This window comes from Nipponia nippon, unplaced genomic scaffold (genome assembly GCF_047370975.1).
Source record: "Nipponia nippon isolate SJK-2023a ecotype South Korea unplaced genomic scaffold, ASM4737097v1 scaffold_4, whole genome shotgun sequence".
Taxonomy (NCBI): domain Eukaryota; kingdom Metazoa; phylum Chordata; class Aves; order Pelecaniformes; family Threskiornithidae; genus Nipponia; species Nipponia nippon.
In genome coordinates this window covers 56,368,421-56,391,890 of record NW_028262358.1, presented here as the reverse complement: position 1 = coordinate 56,391,890, position 23,470 = coordinate 56,368,421, and the positions used below count along the sequence as shown (strand labels likewise).

The 23,470-nt window shown below is 36.0% G+C and overlaps 1 protein-coding gene across 15 annotated transcripts in view; it reads left to right on the top strand.

Moving 5' to 3' along the window:
• Positions 1-23,470, top strand: part of SYNE1 (spectrin repeat containing nuclear envelope protein 1) — a 320,818-nt gene that overhangs the window by 110,565 nt on the left and 186,783 nt on the right. For all 15 annotated transcript variants that reach the window (XM_087773936.1, XM_087773951.1, XM_087773949.1 and 12 more), the window contains 16 exons: positions 1,841-2,005; positions 2,602-2,736; positions 3,640-3,798; positions 4,042-4,250; positions 4,523-4,631; positions 5,903-6,067; positions 8,031-8,198; positions 9,784-9,960; positions 11,216-11,356; positions 12,337-12,497; positions 15,337-15,487; positions 18,830-19,057; positions 19,591-19,689; positions 21,154-21,341; positions 21,453-21,576; positions 22,328-22,494. In XM_087773936.1, the coding sequence (XP_087630062.1) occupies positions 1,841-2,005; positions 2,602-2,736; positions 3,640-3,798; positions 4,042-4,250; positions 4,523-4,631; positions 5,903-6,067; positions 8,031-8,198; positions 9,784-9,960; positions 11,216-11,356; positions 12,337-12,497; positions 15,337-15,487; positions 18,830-19,057; positions 19,591-19,689; positions 21,154-21,341; positions 21,453-21,576; positions 22,328-22,494 (2,546 nt within the window). The remainder of the gene's footprint in view (positions 1-1,840; positions 2,006-2,601; positions 2,737-3,639; positions 3,799-4,041; positions 4,251-4,522; positions 4,632-5,902; positions 6,068-8,030; positions 8,199-9,783; positions 9,961-11,215; positions 11,357-12,336; positions 12,498-15,336; positions 15,488-18,829; positions 19,058-19,590; positions 19,690-21,153; positions 21,342-21,452; positions 21,577-22,327; positions 22,495-23,470) is intronic.

Here is a 23,470-nt window from a genome sequence, read left to right as displayed (position 1 = left end):
TCTCCTCTCTGGTGTCAAGTTATTAATTAAGGATTTATCTGTATTAGGTAATAAGTGGTCAGGGGACTGACGGTCATATTCTCCATGCAGTAATTCAGAAGCGAGCATGCCTCAGAGGAATCCGGGGTTTAAGGAGAACTTTCACACATCTCAGGCTTCTTTGGAGCAAGGAACCTGAAATCCACCTGTTAGGGCTGCACTGGTTTTTTTCTCCTGACTTTGTTATCTTGGCTAATTATTTGCTCCTATACTCCCAGACATCCCCTTGCACATAAAGCATGGAAGATGATGGGAACTTTTGCAAATGCTCCTATTGCTGGGCTTGGTATTTCCTCAGAAAATGCTGTGGATTGTGAATGTAGAAAGTTGCAAATATGTATTTGCATTTGTTAATGTAAAGATGTGTACTTTGAGCTATAATCCCCCTTACCTGTAGAGCTCTGTGTTGTTACTAGCCATATTGATATTTTTGGGGCTATTCAGCCCCAGTCTAGCCCCCCATGAGATTAACCATTGTCTTGGAGTCAGATCTCCAGATGTTGGGTTCTATTAGGTTTGTTTTCAGGCCATTATTATTCAGTATAGAGCTATCTAAAATGAATTTTAAGCTACAGAAAATCACCTATCAGTAAAGAGGTGTCTCTGGGAGGTGGATTTCAAAATTTATGTTGTATTTTGTGGGTTGTACTTAAAGATCAGTGGGTTTTGATTTACAGTTTAGAAATGATTGTTTAAGTTTAGCTTATAGTAACAGAAGCAGATACAGTTGTAGCTTCATAAATTTACCATGTTGAACATTAATTATTCTGTTTCCATAAAGATGGATGGTGATTTACCTCTTTTTGTGCTAGGAAATAGACCTATAAAACATGGCATAACCATACAAAATGTGGCATACGCAGAGTTAAAATATTTATGGATCTGGAAACTGGCATTTTCTCATGTAAAGAATACATTCATATATGGTTCTACTACACGCAAATTTTTATCAGGAAACTTTAAAAAGGCTTAGCAAGGTGTTTAAGTTGAGAACTACAGATTTGCCTAGCTCACTAGCTAAAATCATTACATTTCCTTACATTTGTAAGGGGTTTGTAATCAGTGAGGATGGTAAAGTGTATGGTTAGTAAGCAGTGTTGGAATTGCCTTGCTGCAGTTGAACTGGTGAACTGTTCATTTCTCCTGGTAAATTTTGTTACATGCTTATGGAATTGTAACCACTGGATAATGTGGTGCACTGGGACAGAGTACAAAGCAGAATAATGAAAAGCTGTGACTAAGGTTTCAAAACAAGAGGATTTCAGAGTAGCAACTAAACCACAAAATTTGCTGTCTGTCTTTTAAGCGGCTTTCTACCTGGTTGCTTATCTGCCCTACCAGTGTGATAATCGTACAAACCTCCTCCAGGTCAGAAGACCTGTAGCATGGAACTGGTTGGATCCATAGGTCAAACCGCCTTCATGTAGAGTCACGTAGGAGGAGGTAGTCTGCTACTAGGAAAAGAGGAATGGCACGGTTTTAGCCATACCATGTGTTTTACAGTTGAAAGCAGGCTTTAGGAAAGAAACACTAGCCAAGCAGAAGCATTCTCAAGGTATCAGAGACATCTATATTAGATAGCTACCCATTTTTATTTGAATGAAGGATGACATTAGCACAAGCCTTAATACAAGTATTAGAAGTTGGGAAAATGGGAGCATGAAAGGGAGAAGCACTTGTGAACAGCATATATTTGAAAGAGTGACACCAAACAAATGCATTTTTTGTAAGATCATGTTAAAAAAGACCAAATAAAAATCAGTGAGGAAGTGTCAGCTCATGTTCTTTGCTTGTAACTCAGAATATGGTCAGGAAAGCTGGTGACTGGAGAAAAAACATAGAAGCAAATAGCCGTTTGATGAAGAAATTTGAGGAGTCTAGAACAGAACTGGAGAAAGTAATACAGATTGCCAATTGTTGCTTAAAAGAAAAAGGAAATCCTGAAGAACTTCTCAGGAAACACAGCGTGAGTACATTCTCTGATGTTCCTCATGGAAATCTTTAGGTGCATGACATACAAGTGAAAAGCCTAATTAATTTTAAAATTAATGTGGATTTCTTTCATGTATAGAAGTTATACAGATCAGGTCAAACTAATATTAAGATTGAAAAACAAAAAGGAAAAAAGATCACCCCTCTTATTGATGAACGTAAGCAACCAGAAGGTGAAGTGAGAAGACCCCCTAGAAATTAGGGTCACTTTTGCCAGTAGAACCATTGGGAGTGAGGACACTGCATTTTGCCAGTCTCACACAACCACTGTTGGTTTTTTTTTTTTTCAGATTAATATGTGTGTCTGTATTATAATTATTAATTATTCATGTAGCTTTAAAATGTATTCTTGTTAAAATACCATCTCAGTGTACTGGCTGGCAATAAATTAATTTGCTAGACTTTGAATAGCTAGAAATAGTTCTTTCCTTAGCTCAAACTTCAGTTCTTCAATGTAGCAGAAGTAACCTTGAAACTCACAGAGTGTGCTAGGGAGCTTCTTGTTGGCAGGCTACCATATCAATAACCAGCTTCATCTTCTCACCTTCTCACTTTCTTCCTCAACTTCAGGAATTTTTTAACCAGTTGGATCAGAGAGTCCTAAATGCCTTTCTGAAAGCGTGTGATGAACTTACTGACATCCTCCCAGAACAAGAGCAGCACAACCTGCAGGAAGCTGTGAGAAAACTCCATAGGCAGTGGAAGGTTAGTGACATTGAATGATGTCTCTCGAAATTGTAAGTCTTAACTTGGGAATGTTTCTGCAGGACCTATATGTTGAAAAAATTTAAAATTAAAAAAAAAAAAAAAGTTGTATTATTTGGCTTCCTGTACAATTGAAAAGAAAAAAAAAAGTATTTTACAACATTAGATAGTTACACCTACAAATATCCTCTTGAAAAAAACCTTTTAAGTGGTCAAAAGTCAAAAAGTGTGAGAAATTAATTATGAAACCTTAATTTCTCCCCCTACGTACAGCCGTAATGATACCTGTGTTAAGAACATTTGTTGAGGATAAGTGCTAGCTTTTCTTACTTAACACTGATGTTGGATGACTGCAGTTACTTTCCCAACCTTAATAAAACAAATTTGTAAGAGATCAGGCTATCAGTTTAAATTGTGTCTTCTGCCAAAGGCTCTAACAACTGGACAAACCTTGCTCATAAGCTATGGAGTTTTTTGCCTGCTACAGCATGTTGCAGGTCAAAGCTGGAGTGATGGATGAGTGATTTCTCACTAGCATGGAAACAGGAACCTCTGGAAGCAGTTGTGAATATAGTTTCACTATTATTTTTTTGCTGTATTATTTTATACAGGAAATATTTCTTGTATCTTCCCAAGAATCAAGATTTCTCTGTAATGTGCTTTATACATACATATTCTGGTCCTCAAAAACTTATGACCTTCTGATATATCTAAGAGATATTGGTAACAGAGTTGCTTTATTTACTTAAATGAATACTGAGAAACCCCCATCTGTTCATGCATATATATGCTTTATTTTTATATAAGCAGTTTTTAGATAACTTATTTGTAGTAACTTCACACTGAGGTAATGAGAGTAGTGTTTTATCTCCGTGCTTGTTTATTGCCCCTGTGGGTGTGTAGGATCTTCAAACAGAAGCCCCATATCATTTGATCCACTTGAAGATTGAAGTACAGAAAAGCAAGTTCCTGGTCACGGTGGAGGAGTGCAAAGCTGAACTAGCTCGACAGAACAAGGTGTTATCAAGAGAAGGCAATGAAAGGATGATCAAGGAACACATGGTATGAATTATATGCCACCATGTGGGCATTTACAGAAATACATTTCAACGTCAATAATAAACAGGTCTGACCAACTCTTAATCCATCAAACACTCTGTGCACAGCTAAATCAGATCAATCCTTGGGGTCTTTAACAAAAATTTTGATTTGAGCTTAGTACAGTTTATAACAAATATATAGATATGCTTTGTGATTTCTGCCAGTTTGTATTTTTATTGAGTTTTCTGCATTCTCTCCCATCAGTTGTTCTTCGGTGACAAGGGAGCTTACCAGCTATGTGAGAAAAGGCTACAACGGATTGAAGAACTGTGCCAAAAACTGCCAGTTTCTGATCCAGTGAGGGCTACATTGGAAAGCAGCCAACGGATCCTGAAGGAGCTGAAATCCCAGATAGACAGTACATACGTAAAGCTAACAGAGCACTCGGACACCTGGAAGGGCTATAAGAACAGGTGTCAGCTCAATTGCTAACTGGGTCTCAGTAGAGCCTTATGTGTGGTGACTCCCCTAAATGTCATCATAGATCAGAACCACATAAAGAATGATACTGTGTTGTTAGCTTCAAGTAGAAAACTATACTTTATGTAGTAATTGCACAAATTATAGTGGGGTTTTGAGTGGATTTTACAATTTTTTGCCATAAATTTAAGAGGTTACCGTTTGGTGGTGGCAATTTTTGTCTAACTTTTTTCCTTGCTTTGCATGCTGTGATGTTTTATTTCAGATTTTCTGAATTGGCAAATTGGATTTCATCAACAGAAAGAGATCTAAAGAAGATAAAGGAAAGTGTCAATGATACTGCCAAATACAAGCAATGTAAAGCATCCGTGGGGGTGAGCCCTTGGCTTATATTCTAATAAAGCTACGATCATTGTTACTGGGACTCTGAATAAAACTGTATTCTGAAGTAGTGCAACTGTTTTACTGTGGAGACCATAGTAGCTCTGCTGATTCCTGGTATTCTTAAAAACATTTCCAGGAGAAAGTTCCACATGCAGCAAAGTGTGGCAGAAGTTCCTACTTTTAATAAGTTGGAGAATGGCAAGTGCCTTTACCTGTATATTCAGAATATCCAAAATATACAAGCAGATAGAATAAATGCTTGCCCCTCATCCTGCTGCGTGCACAGTTAAAAGTGCTGTGCAAAGAAAAGCCAAAATTTATGGAGTGGGGTTTTTTGAAGGATCAAGTTATTGTCTTACATTTAGGGACATCTTCCATAATAAAAATTCTCTTCTATGATAGTATAACAGGGGAGGCAAAGATACTCCACCATTCACTTTTGCATTGGTGACTGGTAACAGAAGTGGTAGAGTGGTTGGAGATTGAGTTGTTTGGTTAAATTAGTTTTAGGTAATCATTTATTGTGTCACTTGGGACCTAGCTTGACCTTTCTTTATTTCTTTTATTTCACATACTAGGAGCAAAAATAGGAATGCCACATACTGTAGGGGTTTGTGTAGAAGTCATGAGCAGGTTATGAGGCTAACTAACTGTTCAGAGAAACATAATGATAAAGCAGATGGACCTTTAGCTTAATGGGTCCTTCTGCTCCAAAAAGTCTTGATTTACTCATGCAGTTTCACTGCTGGCAACTTCTCATCAGCACTGGCACAAAGATATAAATGAACTACGGAGTGAAAAGAGGGAAAAAAGAGCTATTTAAATAGGAAAAAAAATACACAAAACCTTATGTCAATCACATGAAATTTTATGTTTGGGTAAGTCAGCATTTAAGATTTAAATGGTAACTAAGAAATTTGGTCAATATGTGGAAAATATATATATGGTATCTACCATCTATCTATCTATCTGTAGGTAAAAATGGTAGTCTGTGAGGAAAAAGTATTCCACTACTATTTATTAAAGAACAGTCTAATAAGTAGTAGTGGAGTAAAGTCTGTGGAGGAAATGCAAAAATCTAGCCATTGACTGGAACAGAATCAGATAGGGTATGCAAATAGAAAAATACTACAGTTCTAGTGTTTCAAGATAAGAACAAAGGTAGTATGTTTACACTACTAATCTTTGAAGTGATGCCATGAATGTCACTCATTAATATATTTTATTTATTTGAAGAAAATACATTTTGATTCTTCCATAGGAAATCAGGAAGCATATTAACAAGCAAGGAGAAAATCACAGCTGGCTGAAATCTAGACTTGCTGTTTTGACCACAGTATGTCCTGAAATGGAAGCCAAAAAGACAGAGGCTGAGCTTTGTAAACTTTCCAGTGACTTCAAGGGACTCCTAGATTTGCTGGCTGAGGTACAGTATGAGGGACACAAGAACTCTTCATTTACAGTGTCACATGAAATGACATCAATCATGGCTTCACAAGCATAAGTTCCCTGCTGTGTTTTTTTAATTAAACTGCAAGCATTCAGCAACAAAAAACTCATTTGTACTTCCTGGGTAGCAAAGCCTTGACAGTAGTAGGCAAAAAATACTGACATTATTATAATGGATCTTTTCCATTTGCAGGATTGGAAAGGATCATAGTGAATGTTTCTGGATTCAAAATGTCAGTATTTTTAGAGGTGAAAGATAGTTTTCTAAAATCAGCTCTTAGTGAACATTGGCAAAAGCATGATGTACATTAGCTAGTGGATATAGAATTTGACTTTAATCTTCATTTATGTATCTTTTATGCTGAAATAATAAAGGAACTACTGTGAGGTAGTTGCAAATCATTAAGGATGTCTAGCATGCACTGAATTTGCAGGAAAAGGCTGCAGTTCTCTGAGTTCTGAATGATAATGAGATACTGTAACTGCTGAAATCATGGGAAGTTTCTAACTGCTAAGCAAAACCTCTTAGAATCCACTGAACCCTTGAGTTCTGTGGGATCTCGGGGAACTTACTCCTTCACAGTTTTCACAGTAAAAAGAAAGATCAAGAGAAACTTAAAACATCTTACACTTAGAAGGCAGAACAGATCCATTTGAAAAAAAGAGTTGAGGATAGAGAAAGAGTTCAGGCTTCAAATTCCGTTGCTAATGTCGATTCTTGTGGAGGCCTTGCAGGTGTTCCAAATGTATAAAAGTTCCATGTATTTATTGAGACTTCTCTGAACTTCTGTGGTGTGAAAACTGTGTTTGGAAAGTTGAGGGAACCAATGTTCTGATTTCCAAGTGACTGCAAAAAATTTAATATAATATTTTATTTTATTTTATTGTGTATTAAAGTACTTTTGCTTTTCATTTCCTCCAAAAGTCAGAACTAAGGGGAGCACAGGTTCATGAAGGTAAAAAAAGAAAATAAGAGCTAAAATCTAAACTTGTTTTGAATCTAAAAGCATAACCTAAATGGCAATTCATCCTATAGTTAAGAGACTGCTGATTCTTAAAAGTCTGAATACTCTTTACAGCTAAATTTACAGCTTGTTAATCAGATGGATGAGACTGTTTAGACAAGGACTGATACTGGATATTTCCAGAGTTCAGCAATGTTTTTTGGAGAATAAAGACTAAACATTTATATAACAGGAAAGAGAATGCCTTGAATCTGAATGACCGTCTAAAGTGAATATGGACTGGAAAGAAAGAAAGGAAGGGAGGAAGAACAGAAAGGAGTTTCTTAGTTCTAGAATACTTTACGATTAAAACCTTAAAACACAGGAACTGTCTAAGGAACAGAGCCTGTACTGAGAATCAGATACAAGTAGTTAGCTGAACCATGCAAAGAGGGAAGAACTTTCTGATCTGTTGAATAGATACATCTTTATTTTTATAAAATTATGCAAACTGAGAGTGGATATTGCACCACATGCATATTGTGGTCCATAAACCCAGGGTAACAGGACATTTTAGTATATTTGTGATTCACCAGGGCCTTGCTCTAGAACATACAAGAAGCAGCAAGATTTTTTTGTGAGTTGAGTAGCGCAGGTGTTTCAGAATCTGGGGCTTTCAGAAGCTTCCAAGGGTGAGGACAGCGTGTATTTTCTAAGTGATCACCAACAAGTGACTGTCACAGACAGCTATTTACTATATGGCAATGTAATAGGGAGCATGTCTAAACAAGACAAAGGTCTCTTCGGTCACATTTTATGTCTACAGTCACTCTTTCAATGTAAAGTTAAAGATGTCTGTTAAGAATGCTAGAGACAAAAATGGTTTGAATTTAGACAATTAATTATATTTTTTGAAAAAATATTCCAAATATAAATGTGCCCTTAAAATATAGATATGCCTTTCAACATGAAATACCTAGTTATCCATAATTGTAGATTGAAAAGACATTAGGCACTGTTGGAGACTGCATCCAGTACAAAGAAGAAGTTAAAAGTGCAATTGAAGACTTAATCAGCAACTCTAAAGAAGCTCAAGCAGAGGCTGAAAAGATCCTGGATACAGAAAGTTTATTACAAGCTCAGCAACTACTACTTCATCATCAGGTAGGGCAATTACTCTTGTCCGTATTCCTTTTTTTTTTTTTTAAGATAGAATGTATGTAATTACTAAATTTTGTTATGTCCATTAACATGACTCTTCATATTTAAACATGAAAGAATTATAAAGGAAATCGTCTCATATGGCCTAGTATTGATTTTGTATAATGAAAAAAGTACTCAGTATTTTTTAAATGTTAATGCCCAAAGATGGGCTTGTTTTTCAACTTTTATTGAATATCCTTTTATTTCGCATGGGATTTTTGGGCACAGAACACCTGAAAAACAGGCTTCATTTACTTGAAATTTTCAGTAAGTGTACTCTGCAAATATGTAGTCTCTCTCTCTTTTTACCTTTTTAAAGTTTGCATGTCAGATTCAAATCATGGTAAATTTGGCCTGATCCTGGTTTTGGAAATTTCTCGACTTCAGCAACTTTGATGTGGCCCCAACTCTAAATGCTGGAGGGGAGGTGTACCTCTAGCCTCATCATCTCCTCTAGGTAGCTACTGCAGTGGTAGATTGGCCTCCAGTCTATTGGAGTATAACAGGAGGCTTTTTATGCACTGATAATAGATCAAAACATCTGTTGGCTACAGTAATAGTAAATCATATGGGTTGCATACAGCACAAATCATGGGTTTTAAGGCCAAATATGGGAAATTAACTTTGAGGCCTGCTCAAAGCTAATAAGAATGAGAACAATTTACTGTCAGTGTTTGGGCATTATGTAAGTGTTTTATATTAGTATCTATTTCTGTAAGGTCAAATATGTCTTATTGTCTGACTAGGCACTACTATGTCTTACTGCTGTCTTATCTAAACTCTTCGGTGGTTGTAAAAGCTATTGTATGTGTTAAGGTTTGTATTTGGTCTTTCAATACTCTACATTTCTTATCCATCATAGGAGAGGTAGTATGAATAGTTAATTTCTCCTTGAGTTCTCAGACTCTTCTTTTGATATGGAGTCTGTTAAGGTAAAAAGACTTTGACAAAGACCTGAAGGTACCCAGAGTAGAATAGAGCAGGGAGCTGTGAGCTTACCTAGCAAGGCTGGCAATAGGTCAGGAATGTTAGGAAGGGAGAAGGGAGGTAGTCTTAGGAGTTTCTGATAGTGCTACAAAGCACAGTGCATCAAAGAATGAGTTATGCAACTTGGCCGTCCCCCTACTGCTCTCTAATGAAGGCTGATATGTTGCTTTGATCAATCTGAGGCTCCAGCCTGTGCCTCAAAGAGTGCAGAGCAGACCTGGATGCTTCCAGGCAGTCATGAGGAATACACGCACCTGTGGCTACTGCCACAGTTGCTCAACTGTTGGGGCTTCTGCTTTCTAAAATATTGCTTTGGATAAATGGCCATACTGTCACTCTTTCTCTCCCATTTGTACTCCACAAAAACTGTATACACATTTTGGAACCCAATGCATATACTAGATCAGTATATGAGACTCTCAAAAATACTTGCCATAGTTTATTCCTTTGTCTGTTATTCTCATTGCATACCCCTGCAAAAGCAGGAAGTGGTTTCACTATGCCAGTTTCCCAAAGGAGCTAAAAAGTCTAATCATTCATGTTGCATGAATCCTTTTAGCAAAGGACAAGGAGACTCCGTGCAAAGAGGCAAGATGTGCAACAGCAGATTTCCCAAGCTAAACAGTTGCAGATTGAAGGTGGACTGCCCAGCACAATGCAAGAGGATTTACAGAAGTTGGAAGGAACACTGGAGAACATGCAGCAGACTATGGAGAAACGTGAAGAGCAACTGCAGGTGGGTCCTTTGCAAGTAGCAATAAAAACTGTGCTTTCTTCCTCCTCTTTTTTTTTTTTCCCCAACTTAGTAAAAAGCTAATTTTTTTAATGTAAAAAGTCTGAGCTCACTTTCTCACCTCTGAATCTTGGTCCTTGGGGTTTTCATGATCAGTACTTCCATGAAAACTTCTCGAAGCTGCTGGATACATCTTAATTAATAAAGAAGCAGCATTTTGTTTGGAAGTGTTTGTAAGTCCTAACTATTCAGTCATAATAGATATTTTCAATATCTGTGAATTAATTTTTAGATGGGCTGTCTCCCCTGGTTACTAAAGATGACATTGCCCTTTAATTGAAAGCTGGATATTAGATTAATAACACCTGATGTTATCCAAATATAATCCTTACAACTACTGTGTGAAATACATGCTGTCATCCTAAATTTAAAGAAGGAAGAAGAAAGTCACAGAGAAATCAAATGGTTTGCTTCAGGTTGTATAACTAATCACTGACTGAACTGGGATTAGAATTTATAGCTTCTTGCGCCTGGAGGTGTCCTTTACATTTCTCTAAGTAGAATGGTAATCCAGCTGTCTGCTATTTCACGCAAATGTTTAAAGTCATATTTCCCATGATAAAACACAAGATGAAAAATGATCTATAGAGCTCAAATAACTTCTTAATGTGAAAATTTATTATTGAAACCATTTTTTTTCTAAAGAATTCCATATATAAATTCTTAACTTGGGCCTTACTTCAGAATCAAGAAAATATTTGTTTATACGGTCATAATTCTTGTGACTGGTAATTAAATGCTTTATGTTAATCAAAATTTTGTGTTATCAGAAAAGAACAAATTGATTCCTATGTGTGAGTTTCCTATGAGTAGAGATTTTCTTCTGCCATTTTACTGTAATTTATTTCATTAGATGTCACCTGTCACCATAAATATAAGCATCTGCATTTATAACTTCAGACTTCTTATAGGACATTCAAATATAAGATTTAAATATTGCTGGCACCTTGGAGAACAGTGCTTTTTTGCACAGTGAGGTATGAATCAGTGAAAATTCAAGGGAAAACTTCTTTTATTGCGTTCAGAACAGTTTCATCTATAGAGTAGATGGTGTTTCAGGAGAAATTGTTTTATTTTATATCAGGTCTTTCTCTTTTTCCTTCCTCAGTAACTTACAATGAAATTCTTTTTTTCTCCCCTTTGATCTTTTTGTCTTTTTGTTCCTGTTTTGGGTTTGTTTGTTTGTTTGTTTTTGTAGGTCACAATAAATAAATGGGAGCAGTTTGAAAGGGACAAAGAAACAGTAGTAAAATATCTCAATCAAGCAAGCTCTGCACTTGAACGTATCTTAAACTTTAGCAGTTTAGAGAGCCTCTCTGCAGAACTGGATCAGACAAAGGTATTCACTGTATGAAATAAAAGAACTGGGATATCTTCCTGCCTTGCTTGTTAACATGTAGTGAGCGTATTCCCTTCAATCTTTGGAGACTGCATAAACTGTTGAGAGGTAAAAAGATATTTTATGAAAAGATCGTGAAGAATTACTCAAAATCTGCACCTGAAGTGCACGTGTGGAAGGTAAAATGACTTTGAGGACTTCCCATTTTATGCTCAGTAATCATCTATACTAGTAACCTAAACTGTGTCGAGCACTGGCGTATCAACACCAATAGTGTGCTCTTCGGTAAGGTTATGTGGACTGTGCCAGCTGGCACTCGTTTAGCCTTGAGGAGAAAAAGGAGAGAGTTCTACAATATGGACATAAGCCATAACATGCTACTTGCCCTTAGTAACACAGAATTATCCCAGCTCATTTTATTTACTAATACAGAAGTAATAGTAGTGATTGGCTTTCCTAAGTGCCAAGCTTTTCATGCTGTTTTTACCCTTTGATGAATCTGATACTAAATTATACATATCTTGGTTATGCTCAGCATCCATTGTTCTGGTGTATGAGTTTACCACTTGTGACAGAAAATAGTTGTTAAACAAAGTGAGATTACAAGCTACAGGGTACTGCAAAATCTTCTCTGTAAAGGATAGGATCTAAAGATTAAATAAAGATGCATATAATCTTCGACAATTCAGAAATAAATTTCTTGAAGAGCTATAGAATATATTTTGATTGCTTGAGTTAAAAACTTTTGGACATATAGTCTCCCTTGCTAAATTTTTTTCAAGCTAGTTCGATCAAATGAACATTTCTTAAATGCAACATGAAAATAACTTTCTTCAGAGATTGTTTTTATGTATTTACACATTCAAAATATATGTATAGGACACAGATACTTTTTCTAACCACAAACATTGAGGAAAAATACTTTTTGTGTAAATATATGAAACTGTTTATAGTTGTATTAATGTCTTGCATCCTTACAGGAACTTTCGAAACAGACTGAAGCAATGGCAGTGCAGGCTGAGAATTTGGTGAAGAATTCTTCTGAGATACAGCTTGGTTCAAAGAACAAGCAGTCCCTTCAACAGCAGGCAAAATCAATCCAAGAACAAGTGAAAAAAGTGGAAGTTACTCTTGAAGAAGAGTATGTTCTTAACAAGTCCTAATATTTATTCTCCACTATAAGATTGTATCAGATTTCTAGAATATCTTGTCAGCATTTTGTGTTGTCTCATCAGCTCCGTCATTTACAGCTTGCCGTGGCATAGTAACCAGGTTATAGTACCAAATATGTCAAAAGACTGTGTGCAAATAAACAAAATCTTTGTTTAATATGTAGTTTATAAAACCACTGTTAGTTACATTTAACCTGTCACTTATCTTTAAGCCCCAGTCTTGTGAAGAAGGAATAATTAAACTAATTCTTGAAGTACTAAACTCTTTTAGAAAGAAAAATCTCAGTGCAAGTATGAGAACAACACATACACCATATTTGCCTCGGTTTTCAGTATTCCACTTTCTCCATAGGAATGTCAAGAAGTGCCTTCATCTTAGCTGAATGCCCAGATTTTATTTCATGGGCAGTATCAAAAGCTGCTTCTGCATATAACAAAAGCATCATTTGCCAAATTTTGCTTAAAAATTGAAAGTTCAAACTCCAAGAAAATGTTGTTAAATCCTGTAAATATTTATAGCTTTTTGTATTTGTAAAAATTTCATCCCTTTTCTCAAGTGAGTAACTCAGTTATTGAACTCAAGTTACTCAACTTCAGCTGTTGCTATTCTCCTTTAATCTATAGACACGTACATTTATATGTGTGTATGAAATTAGTAGTTTTTCATATATTAGATCTGATACACACGTCATGAATATATGTACCAATTCTATCTTGTTTTACTGGAATTACTATGTAGAATAATTTGCTGTATAAGTTTAAGCAGGTACCATCACCTCCATCTGAATATGAACAAAGGGCAATGCCCACATTATTGGGTTTTTTCCCCTATTGACCATTGCTAATCTGACTTTAATTTGGTGCCATTTTCTTCCCGATGTAAAAGAACAGTTGTCAAACAGAATAACTAGCCTCTTCAGCAGATGTAACTTCCTGATTATTGGTGGTCTAATTTTTTTACATAACACTTTCTCCAATATGAAGTATTACAGTGATTTGCAGTCAAATTCTACCATATCTTACTGAATACTTCACTTTATACTTTTCTCCAGTATTAGGGAGAAAACTAGTGTGATTTTTCAATTCAAGAAATTCATCCTTCCAACAATAAATATTCACTTTTTTAATAATGTCATCTATTTTTAAATGAAAGCCATCATTGATATCCCCTTTCAATGTAGGTATGAAATAGGTTTTAGTTGAATGTATGGATTGTATAGAATGTCTGTGGTACTGTGACAGATAATAAAAAAATAAATCCCTTCTGCAAAACATGCAAATATATACAACTCTCTGTAGTGAATCTACAGAACATATAATCAGTGTGTAAGAGTTATGTTGTAACTCACATCATCAATAAAAATCTTGGCCGAGTAATTTAAAGTGAAGGTATTCCAAATACATATGGTACATACTATGAACAGGAAAGGGAAAGAAAAGTTTGAGCAGCTCTCCATAGTCAGCTACAGAGCAAGCTTAGCACATCTGTTTTCCAACGAGATCATGCGTAGCTGTGCAGTGTGTTTGGGACTATATTCTTTACAGTCTGCACCTTTCTTACAACTATAAGGAAGGCAGATACAAAGGCAAAGGATTTTCAGTTGTTGTGCCACTGATTTGGTCCCATGATTCTGATTTCCAGCTGTATTTTCTTGGGCTGGACTTGAGTGAAATATTTTTGCACTTTATTTTCCTGCACATAACTTGAATACGTTCTTATCAGTAAGTGGCTGTTGACATTGCTATTTTTTTTATTTTGAAAATAAATAAGAAAAAAAAGGCCAATTTTTACATTTTTAGACTACATCTTTTCTTAAAGCTTCCTCTACCTTTAATGAGGGGGGGAGGGGAAGAAAATACAACAAAAACTTTTTAACATGGAATGGTTTTTAAGGCTATATTTAAAAGGAAAATGTATTTTGGAATTTTGTAATATTCAAACTTTTCTGATGAAATTTTGATATTTTCAGTGAAATAGAAAATGCATGTTTTGCAAGCTGTGTGTAGGGCCTACATTGGCAGTGGTTTCTTTACAATGACTTGAAAGGAGCAAAAACTTGTATACTGGAAGTTCATGCCGTTAGACCTTATATGGGCCTTAGACTTCTTCCTTGTGACAAAAAAGGGTGCTTTGCTTGCTATCCAGTATATACAAGAATCAGTCATAATCTGTCTGTGTTTAACATACCTATAATGTATGTTTCAAAGAATATAAATCTATTAACTTTGAGGTAGTTGAGTCATATCTGTTGTTGATTCTTTGGCTTGATATGAAATCATTCCCTCAGAAAACACAAACTTCCTATAAGATGGGCAGATTGCTGTTATAAAAAACAAGTTTAATAAAATTGTCAAGCATTGGTGAATATATGTACATCCACAATACACTGGTTTTAATCATTCTTTTCTAGTGACTAAATGACTGACATCTATGCACTCAGTTATCTCAATTTTTAGATATATGATATAATCCTAGTTCCATATTATTTCATAGAAATCATATTTATCTTACTTTTCCTTTCTCTGCCTGCTATCATGAGATTCTTGATGTACAGCTGATGAGTGAAGCTGTACTCTGTTTCACTTCTCAGTGCCCCCACTATGGCTAATATAATTGTTTGACTTTGGGTGCAGTCTAAGAGAGAACCAAGTTTGAATTTAGGCGCACAACTTGGTCCTCTAAACCCAGGAGTTTTTAAAATGACCCTCCTGTAGTTTGAATAAGTTACATTTTTATTCTAGCAGGAATATGGGCAGCTTCATTATATTAAACTGTTTATTCTCTCTAATTAATTTGGTTAATTTTAGTATTAAAAGCATGGAAATGGTGAAAAACAAGTGGGATCATTTTGGCAATAATTTTGAAGCTCTGTCCATCTGGATAGCTGAACAAGAAAAAGAACTGGAAACTTTGGAAACATCATCATCTCCATTGGACTTACAGATCAGCCAAATCAAGGTGATTAGTTCTTGTTACGTTTAGCATTAAAAGTCCATTTATCTGTCATTTTGCTAGAGGCCAAATGGAAGAACAGACATTTTACACGTTTCAGAACTACCATGATGTAATGATGGTATGCTTTGTACACGAATATACCAAGCAGTAAGGTTTTACATAAGCTAAAGGAAAATTCTTATAGGCTGTGTTCTCTGTTAATGTTTAGTTTACATATATGGAGCCTTTGTGTGTATGGTTAAAACTATCATTTAATTTATACTCTTCTTATTTTTTGAGTAATCTCTACTGGTGTACAAAATAGCTACATAAATACAAGGTGTATAAAGCTTTTTTTATTTTAAAACACACATCGGCTAGTGGATATAGAACTTGATTTTAATCTTGCAAGCTAAAGTTATAACTTGATTTATGTATCTTTTATGCTGAAATAATAAAGAAACTATTGCTCTTGGTAGCTTGCAAACCTGCATACCATTTATTGCTATTGTATTTACACTGTCTTAAATTCTGTGTACATTCCTGTGGATACAGAGTGGTTTAGTTTCTTATTGCAAACTGAGGTGCATATTGTCTCCAAGCATTGCATTTCAAGGGCTGACTTCATATCCTCTCACAAATGAAAACGTACCTTCTCTGAAACTGCATGTTTCTAAGGGGACAGAGTTTTTCAATATGCAGTGCACACTGCTGTTTTCTTTATTCTGTGACCTACGTGCTGTTCAGAGACTGCGCACATGTGCAGCTGCTTGCAGTCATGGACCAGATTGACTCTTAAGTATTTCCAAAGGATCCCATAAGGCATTTGTTTCATGTGACAGAAACAGTTTATCAACAGATTTTCCTGTTCTTAATTTGATCACAACTTTACATACACCAAATAAATAAAATCTCTTCATTTCATCATTGAAGAATAAAACAATGCTTGAATTCTTGCTTCATCGCCAGAGCGATTCAAGAACAGTTTCCTTGTGTAATAATATATATGCATTTATTCCACTGGCACACACTGTCATGTAGACATACTTTTCAGTATTACTAGATAGGATTCAGATGTTTAAGACAAAAAGTCTGTGCATCAAATGCTATTAATATTGCATTACAGTGTGACAGCAGCTCTTGTCTGTCTAAATGGAGCCTAGTTAAGTCCTACTAGTCCATTCAAGCGCATTTCCCAGAAAGGCTGTTCCTTGCTATATATGCAGATAAACAGTAATTTTTACACTGCATTGCAGGCTTTTGAAAATGCCAACATAAGCCTTTTTCTTTTAAACATCATGACAGAAAGAAAATGGTCAGCAGGTAATTTTTATAAGTATCTGAGTGAACAGACATAAAGCAGAGAAAATACTCCAGAAAACGCCTAGGGTACATCATTGTAGCTCAGATGAACAAACCAGCTTTATGAACTGTGATATGTGAAATGAGTCATCTAACCTACAATACGTGGGCATAGCTGGAGGTCTTCAGCAGCATTGCTTTGTGCCTGATTTTGAAGTGTTTGTTATGTTTTGTTGTGAATTTCCTGATGAGTTAGTCTGCGTCACAACACTAATCAGCATACTTAGTTTGTAATTTCTGGTACAAAGTATTAGTAAGGAATGTTGCAATATGAGGCAAATACGCCAAAAATAAATGGTGTGTTCCCTGATATCTTTGGCTGACCAGATAAAAAACCTGGGCTCAGCTGAATGTAATTATCATATGTAGTGGTAATATTCTACTTTTGGTGACATTGATTGCAAAACCCCAATGACTTCAGCAGAGCCAGATTTTCACCTACGCGTTTCTCTGCAATTCCTGGTGGACAAAATGACAGTTATCACAAGTAGTTACCGTTGGTGGCAGACTCAGTGAGTTTGAAGGCCTCAATTATCCACCTTCTTTTATGTAACTGAGTGAATTTAACAGAATAGCGTGGGAGTAAAAAAGCGCTGCCTCACTTGTATCTGCTGCATTGTTAGATAATTTCAGCTTCAAGGCCACAGATCTGGTATTTTTCCTCGGCACCGTATTCTCATGCAAAAAAGATATTTTATAATTCGAATTAATTCAGAATATATTGCATAAAGAGGCACTATAAATGCTTACAGCACCACATTTTTTTCTGTGCTGTCACCCTGCTAATTGTAAACTCTGAATGTTGCAGTAAGCCACTCTTGAGCTTTATAATGGCAATCAAGATACCATATTTTTATCACAATTATAGCAGAACGTGGGCACTTTCTATGCTTTTGAGAGTGCATTTTCAGGAAAGTTTTTGGTTAATGTCATATACATACATATCTTAACATTTTTATATCTGAGAATGCTATTGCCTATTTCAATTTCAAAGAGCGCTCTTGGCTCTTTCAGTTCTCTCCCAATAAGTGTTTTTCACTGCTTTTGAGAAGAGCTCCATGGACATGCTACATCAGCAGAAAATAAAAGAATTCTGTTGTGAAAAAAAAAATCTTATTTCCAAGTTCACGGAAGCTTCCTGGATAAATAGCCACTGAATCTGAAATGCCAGAAGTTTCTGTCTCAGATCTTGTAGCTTTCAGGTTTACCTCTAATTTGCAATAAAAACAAGTGCAAAAAAATATACAGTTGCTGTCATGCAGCTGATGAAATGTAAAGCCAGTGCTGGTTTGTCTTTATGCATTTCCTAATTGACGTAGAAGACAGCTGAAAAGTACCAAAGGCCTTTATCACTCTTGTTTCATGGTTTCCTATTTTTACTGTAATGTGGCTCTTTATTTAATCCTCTGTTTGAGGGCACACTCACCCTACCTCATCATCAATTTAATTTATTCTTTATTATACCATAGAATTTTAAATTAGAAAATGGAAACAATCTCTGTTGGTTTTCAAATCATAGAATGTTTTATTTTGTAAGTGCGTGCTTGAAAACGTACTAAACACAAGTAATCAGCTGTTAGGGTTCAGCTCCTTACCAATATTGTTTTCAGTTATACACTTACTTTTTTTCATCTTGCATTTATTTTGAATCTTTAAGAGAATTGTGTATTAATTTGCTGTGAATTAAGAGATGCTAAAAGATGAACCCTCTTGTCTGCTTATGAAAATATGCACCTCAGGCAATTCTAATTCTTCTTCATAGACATTGTTTTTAGGGCAGACTGTTTTTTAAACCTTTTCCAGTACTGATTTCAAGAACAGAAAGGGAGTTTACAGGGCATATTAAAGACTTTTATAACTAATTATTTCAAGTGGTCAATGAACTCTCCTCTCTGTTTTAATGAAGAATATTAGTAGCTCAGGTAAAAGAAGGAAATAGAAAATATTATTCTGATAATTAAAAACGTGTTGTGCTTCTTTATTTACTACTACTTTACATTTTAGGTTATTAATAAAGAAATAGATGGTAAAATAACCGGAATCTCAAAACTAGAAGAGGAAGCCGAGTCTTTTTCCCAGTTTGTTACCTCTGGAGAATGTGCACATATTAAAGCCAAACTGACTCAGGTCAAAAGGTATTGGGAAGAGCTAAGAAATCATGCACAGAGACTGGAAGGAACAATCACAGGGAATGCATCAGCACAGCAGAAATACGAAGAAAGTCTTAAACAGGTAGACAATGCAAAATCTAATGGATTGTTTGCAGCAATTCATAAATTACTCTTTATTTTTCCAAAATTTAATATAAAATGCATATTATAATAGGATGGACTAGAACATATGACTAGATTTGTAAGGTAATTGACCACTATACGTAAATTTGTGCTTCAAATGACTTAAAAGGCAGGTTCAGGAAGACACTAAAATATACACATTCAAAAAATTATGATGTCTTTTAGAAAACCTAAGTGATTCTGCTGGATATTGCACTAATAAACTACATCCATACTTCTTACAAACACTTCTTTAACTTCAATCTTGAGTTGTTAGTAGGTCATAAAGAAAATAATTTAAATATTATTATTGCCCCAGTCACAAGGAGCTGAGCAGAGTTAGCATATTTTAACTTCAAAAGGCACTCAGCACTACAAAAGCTTAGGATATAATGTTTTCTTAGCACTAAATTTTAAAAAGATGTTATTTATAGCATCATTTATGTACTTTCTGCTGTTTTTTAGACTCTCTGGTTTGCCTTTTCTTCATAGGTGCAGCGGGCAGTGTCTGAATTTGAAGCTAAGCTAGCTGACCCTCTCACATCATGCTCTTCAGCAGCAGCAACATATGCAGCCCTTCAGGATTGCACGGTGAGCATGTGGCCAGCGATTCCTGCCACCGAGTCCAGGGAAATGGTGCCACACTGACCTCCTCGCAGAAATGCCAATAACCTCCAGACCAGGGGCTGCCTGATACCACACAGTCCAGGACGGAGGCAGGAGGAGGCTAGAACTGCCTGTCAGGGTGGGCAGCCCCAGGGAAAGCTTAAGCAGGCTTCCTCAGCTATTTCTTCTCACCATTTCAGACAGGCTTGGAGAGTTTTTTCCACACTCTAGGGAAAGGAAAGCCTAAAAGTATGAATTAGTCCTTCAGGTTCTTGTTTTTAGTTTTATGCATCTAAAACACTATGAAAAATAGAAGATAAGAAACATGGGTCTTGGTATAGAGAAATGTGATTTAAAAAAAAAAAAAAAATCTCCTTGGGAGTAGTTCTTCTTGGACAATGCAGAGACTGGACAAAGTTTCAACTGACAAACTTTTATCTATGATGCCAGAAATCCATGGGTGTTTGGACATTTGGTTCAGTCCATTACAAAAGGAAAATAAACATTGGATTGGTATTCAAACTACAGAAAATCCCAAATCTCAGGGAATTTGGTGTAGCGTTTTTGTCTGTGTCTATGAGTGTTCTTACCACAATAATTATTATCTTGCTTTCTAAGAAAATACTGCAAAAACTTTTAGTCATATTGTTCTTGAAGTAAAATACATATAATTTCTTCTGAACTTAGTGGCAACTACTTGCAAAGGCTGTATGCAAGGAAGACCTGGTCTGTCTGCTTCAACAAAACTTGATACTTGAGGAAAAATATTTTGCATATGGAGAATCTATTCAGACAGCACATGTAATCATTATTGTTATTGACTTTTAAACATTACAAATATGCTGAGTATGTTATTGTAAACTCTTGTCCTACCTATGAGATCATGATGATTCAATGCCTTAACGTGAAATTATTTTTTATTATTTAGTTTAAACATCAGTAGCTTGTTGCTGTATAATTGACATTTCCTCCTATATATGATTTCTTTCATGACTGTAATTATAACCATTACTACTGTTGTTATTATTGCACACCTGTGAGTTGGAACTTTAGTGGTCTTAAACCTATTTAATTTTGTGCTTTTCTAACTCCTTGTACTACATTACAATCATTTTCATATGAACAAGTTTCCCAGCTTTCTAGAAATGGCAACACTGGAAAGGCTAGTCAACATCAGGTGTCATTTCTCTGAAAAAGACCTTTAGCTAATGCTGACAGAAGTTCACAGTAACTGTTCCCTACCTCTCCCATGTCGTGACATGAGCTGCAAGTCTGGCAGTCCCCACATGTTGGAGTGAGCTTCTGTATTTACTGTATATGTATAAATTAGAGCAACTCTTGAAGCATTGCTTCAAACTTCGAGTAGAAGTACAGAATTTTTTCCCACCATCGTTACCGTAGCTCTGTTGTTTATGTATGTGACTTCTGTTTCTTTTACATGTTCCTTAGGACCTTTGTCATGCTGTGGAAAAACTGAGCAACACTCTGGCCTCTCTCTCAACCTGTGCCCGAAAGGTGGCCAACAAAGAAAAAGCTGCTCAGGAGGTTATAGCATTACAGCAGAAATATGAAAAGGTGCTAGAAAATGCTAAAGAGAAACAGACCTTATTAGAGACTCTTCTGGCTCAGTGGCAGAAGTGAGTAGACTCTCATGTCTGTTATGATGGACACAGAGACCTTCCTGTGGTCAGTGTGTGAGACCGAGGGGACAACTTGAGTTGGTAACTCTTAAGTTATGATTTTGTTAGGCAAGAGAAGGAGCTGTCTGCCTTCCTGACCTGGTTGGAGGGGTGTGAAGCTACAGCCAGACCTTCAGAGAAGTATGTTTCTGCTGACAGAGTTAAACTGGAAGGTGAACTGCAGTCACTGCAGGTACGTTTCAACTGAAAGACTGTCCCCCTACGTTTCCTGGTTTGTTTCTATGTCTTTTAAAGGATGGACTTGCTCAACTGTAGTCTGACATGTCACTTGATTCTGAGTTTTGGAAATGTCCTAGGGAAGTATTACATTATCGCTGTTGTTATTTATCAAAGACAAGAAAATGACAGGAAGAATGTTATTTGCAAATATAACATGCCGGCTCAAGAAAAATAAAGCCGCAGTATATCCTATTATCTGTCAAGGAGGGACATTGGTCTGCTTGCCAGAGGATCCTTTCTCTAGATAAATTCCTTTGATAGACAATTCTACTTTCCTTTTTTTGCATGTGAGGAAAGTTGCTCAGATGACAAAATACTCCAAGGTTTTGAATTCACAATGAAAGTTTGATTTCCGAATTTTTTTTAAACACAAGACTATCAGCCTATTCTAAAGTATGCCCTCCCTTGGAATTTTTGCCATTTGTTTTTAGATTAATATGAAGCAGTTGGCCAAATGTAGCATCTTTTACACCCTCCATAAAGCCAACGAGTCCATAATTTCACTTCTAAATATTACTGAAGAGAAGGAATATTATTTTGGGTTTTGGTTTTCTGTTTGGGCCAATTTGCAACATCTCATCACAATTCTATTGCTGCACACAAAATGTTAGGAAATTCCTAGCTGACTTTTTATTGTTTTTGTTATTTTGCATAATATGATGCCATATTTAATCTAAAGGCTGTACGGTCCATTGTTTTCCCAGGATTTGCAAGCAGATATTGAGTCCCATGCTTCAGTCTATGCGAGCCTATTACAGTTAAATGAGTCACTCTTCCCAACAGCTTCCAAACAGTGTGTGAAAACAATAAAAGAAAAATTTGAAGAGCTGGATGACAGGTGGAAAGCTTTACCACAAACTGTTCATAAAAGGTTTGTGCTTCAGAATGTTTTTTACATGTTAAATGAGAGTAACCAATATTCAGATGAGGAATCCCAATCCTGAAACATAGTTTTTTACAGTATTACCATTAGGAAAACAAAGGTTTAAGATTCATATTGAACCCTGAGCTCCCAGGAATGGGGTGTGGGGAATCCCACAGATTTATTATGCTGTCTTTTTGGCATAATCTCTCCCTATTTTTTTGATAGAAGAGTTCTGTTTGAAGGACTGTGGGGCAGGAAATGAAGATAATGTTGTGTTTCCTCAGTCACAGTTTCCCAATCAACTTCCTAACTTACTTCCAAAATCTATAATATTGGATCTTCATTTTTTCAGTTCTATGCTTTATCTTGTGCAAAGCCACACTATTATCATTTTAAACCCACTCTGAAGTTTTCATTTGCCATAAATACTATAAACACTCAATTGTTAGGCTGCTGGCTCATGTTAGGCTCAGGAACACTGCCTCCTTTTTGAAACTGTATGTTATCATATATTTAGATTTCAGTTGTTCTGGTGACGAACATACGTATTTTACTATTTGTAAAGGAGCTTAAATAATAGACCCTGGTCAATGACATCATCTTCTAGGTGCTTTATCAATATGATTGTTTTACAATATAATGATCTTCTACACAGCATTTCATGTTGAAAATTATGTAGAGAAATTTCTAAGGGAAATGGGAAGGTAAATGACAAGGCCCTTTTTAAGGCCAGTGTTTAGAAGCTTAGTTCTGCTAGGTGCTGACTACTCCTCTGGACACATTCCGCCTTTGAACTGTGTTCCTCTGAGTGGACTTGACCCTCACTTACTTCAGTGGAAGTTGAGCATGCAGCTACTCACCCCTGCCTGAATTCATGAGACTCTCACCTTATATGCAGTGTTGCAGATGATAGGGCAAACAGAGTTGCCATGTCTGAAAATTGAAGTTTAGCTTCCATCAATGTCATTCTCTTTTCTGGGAC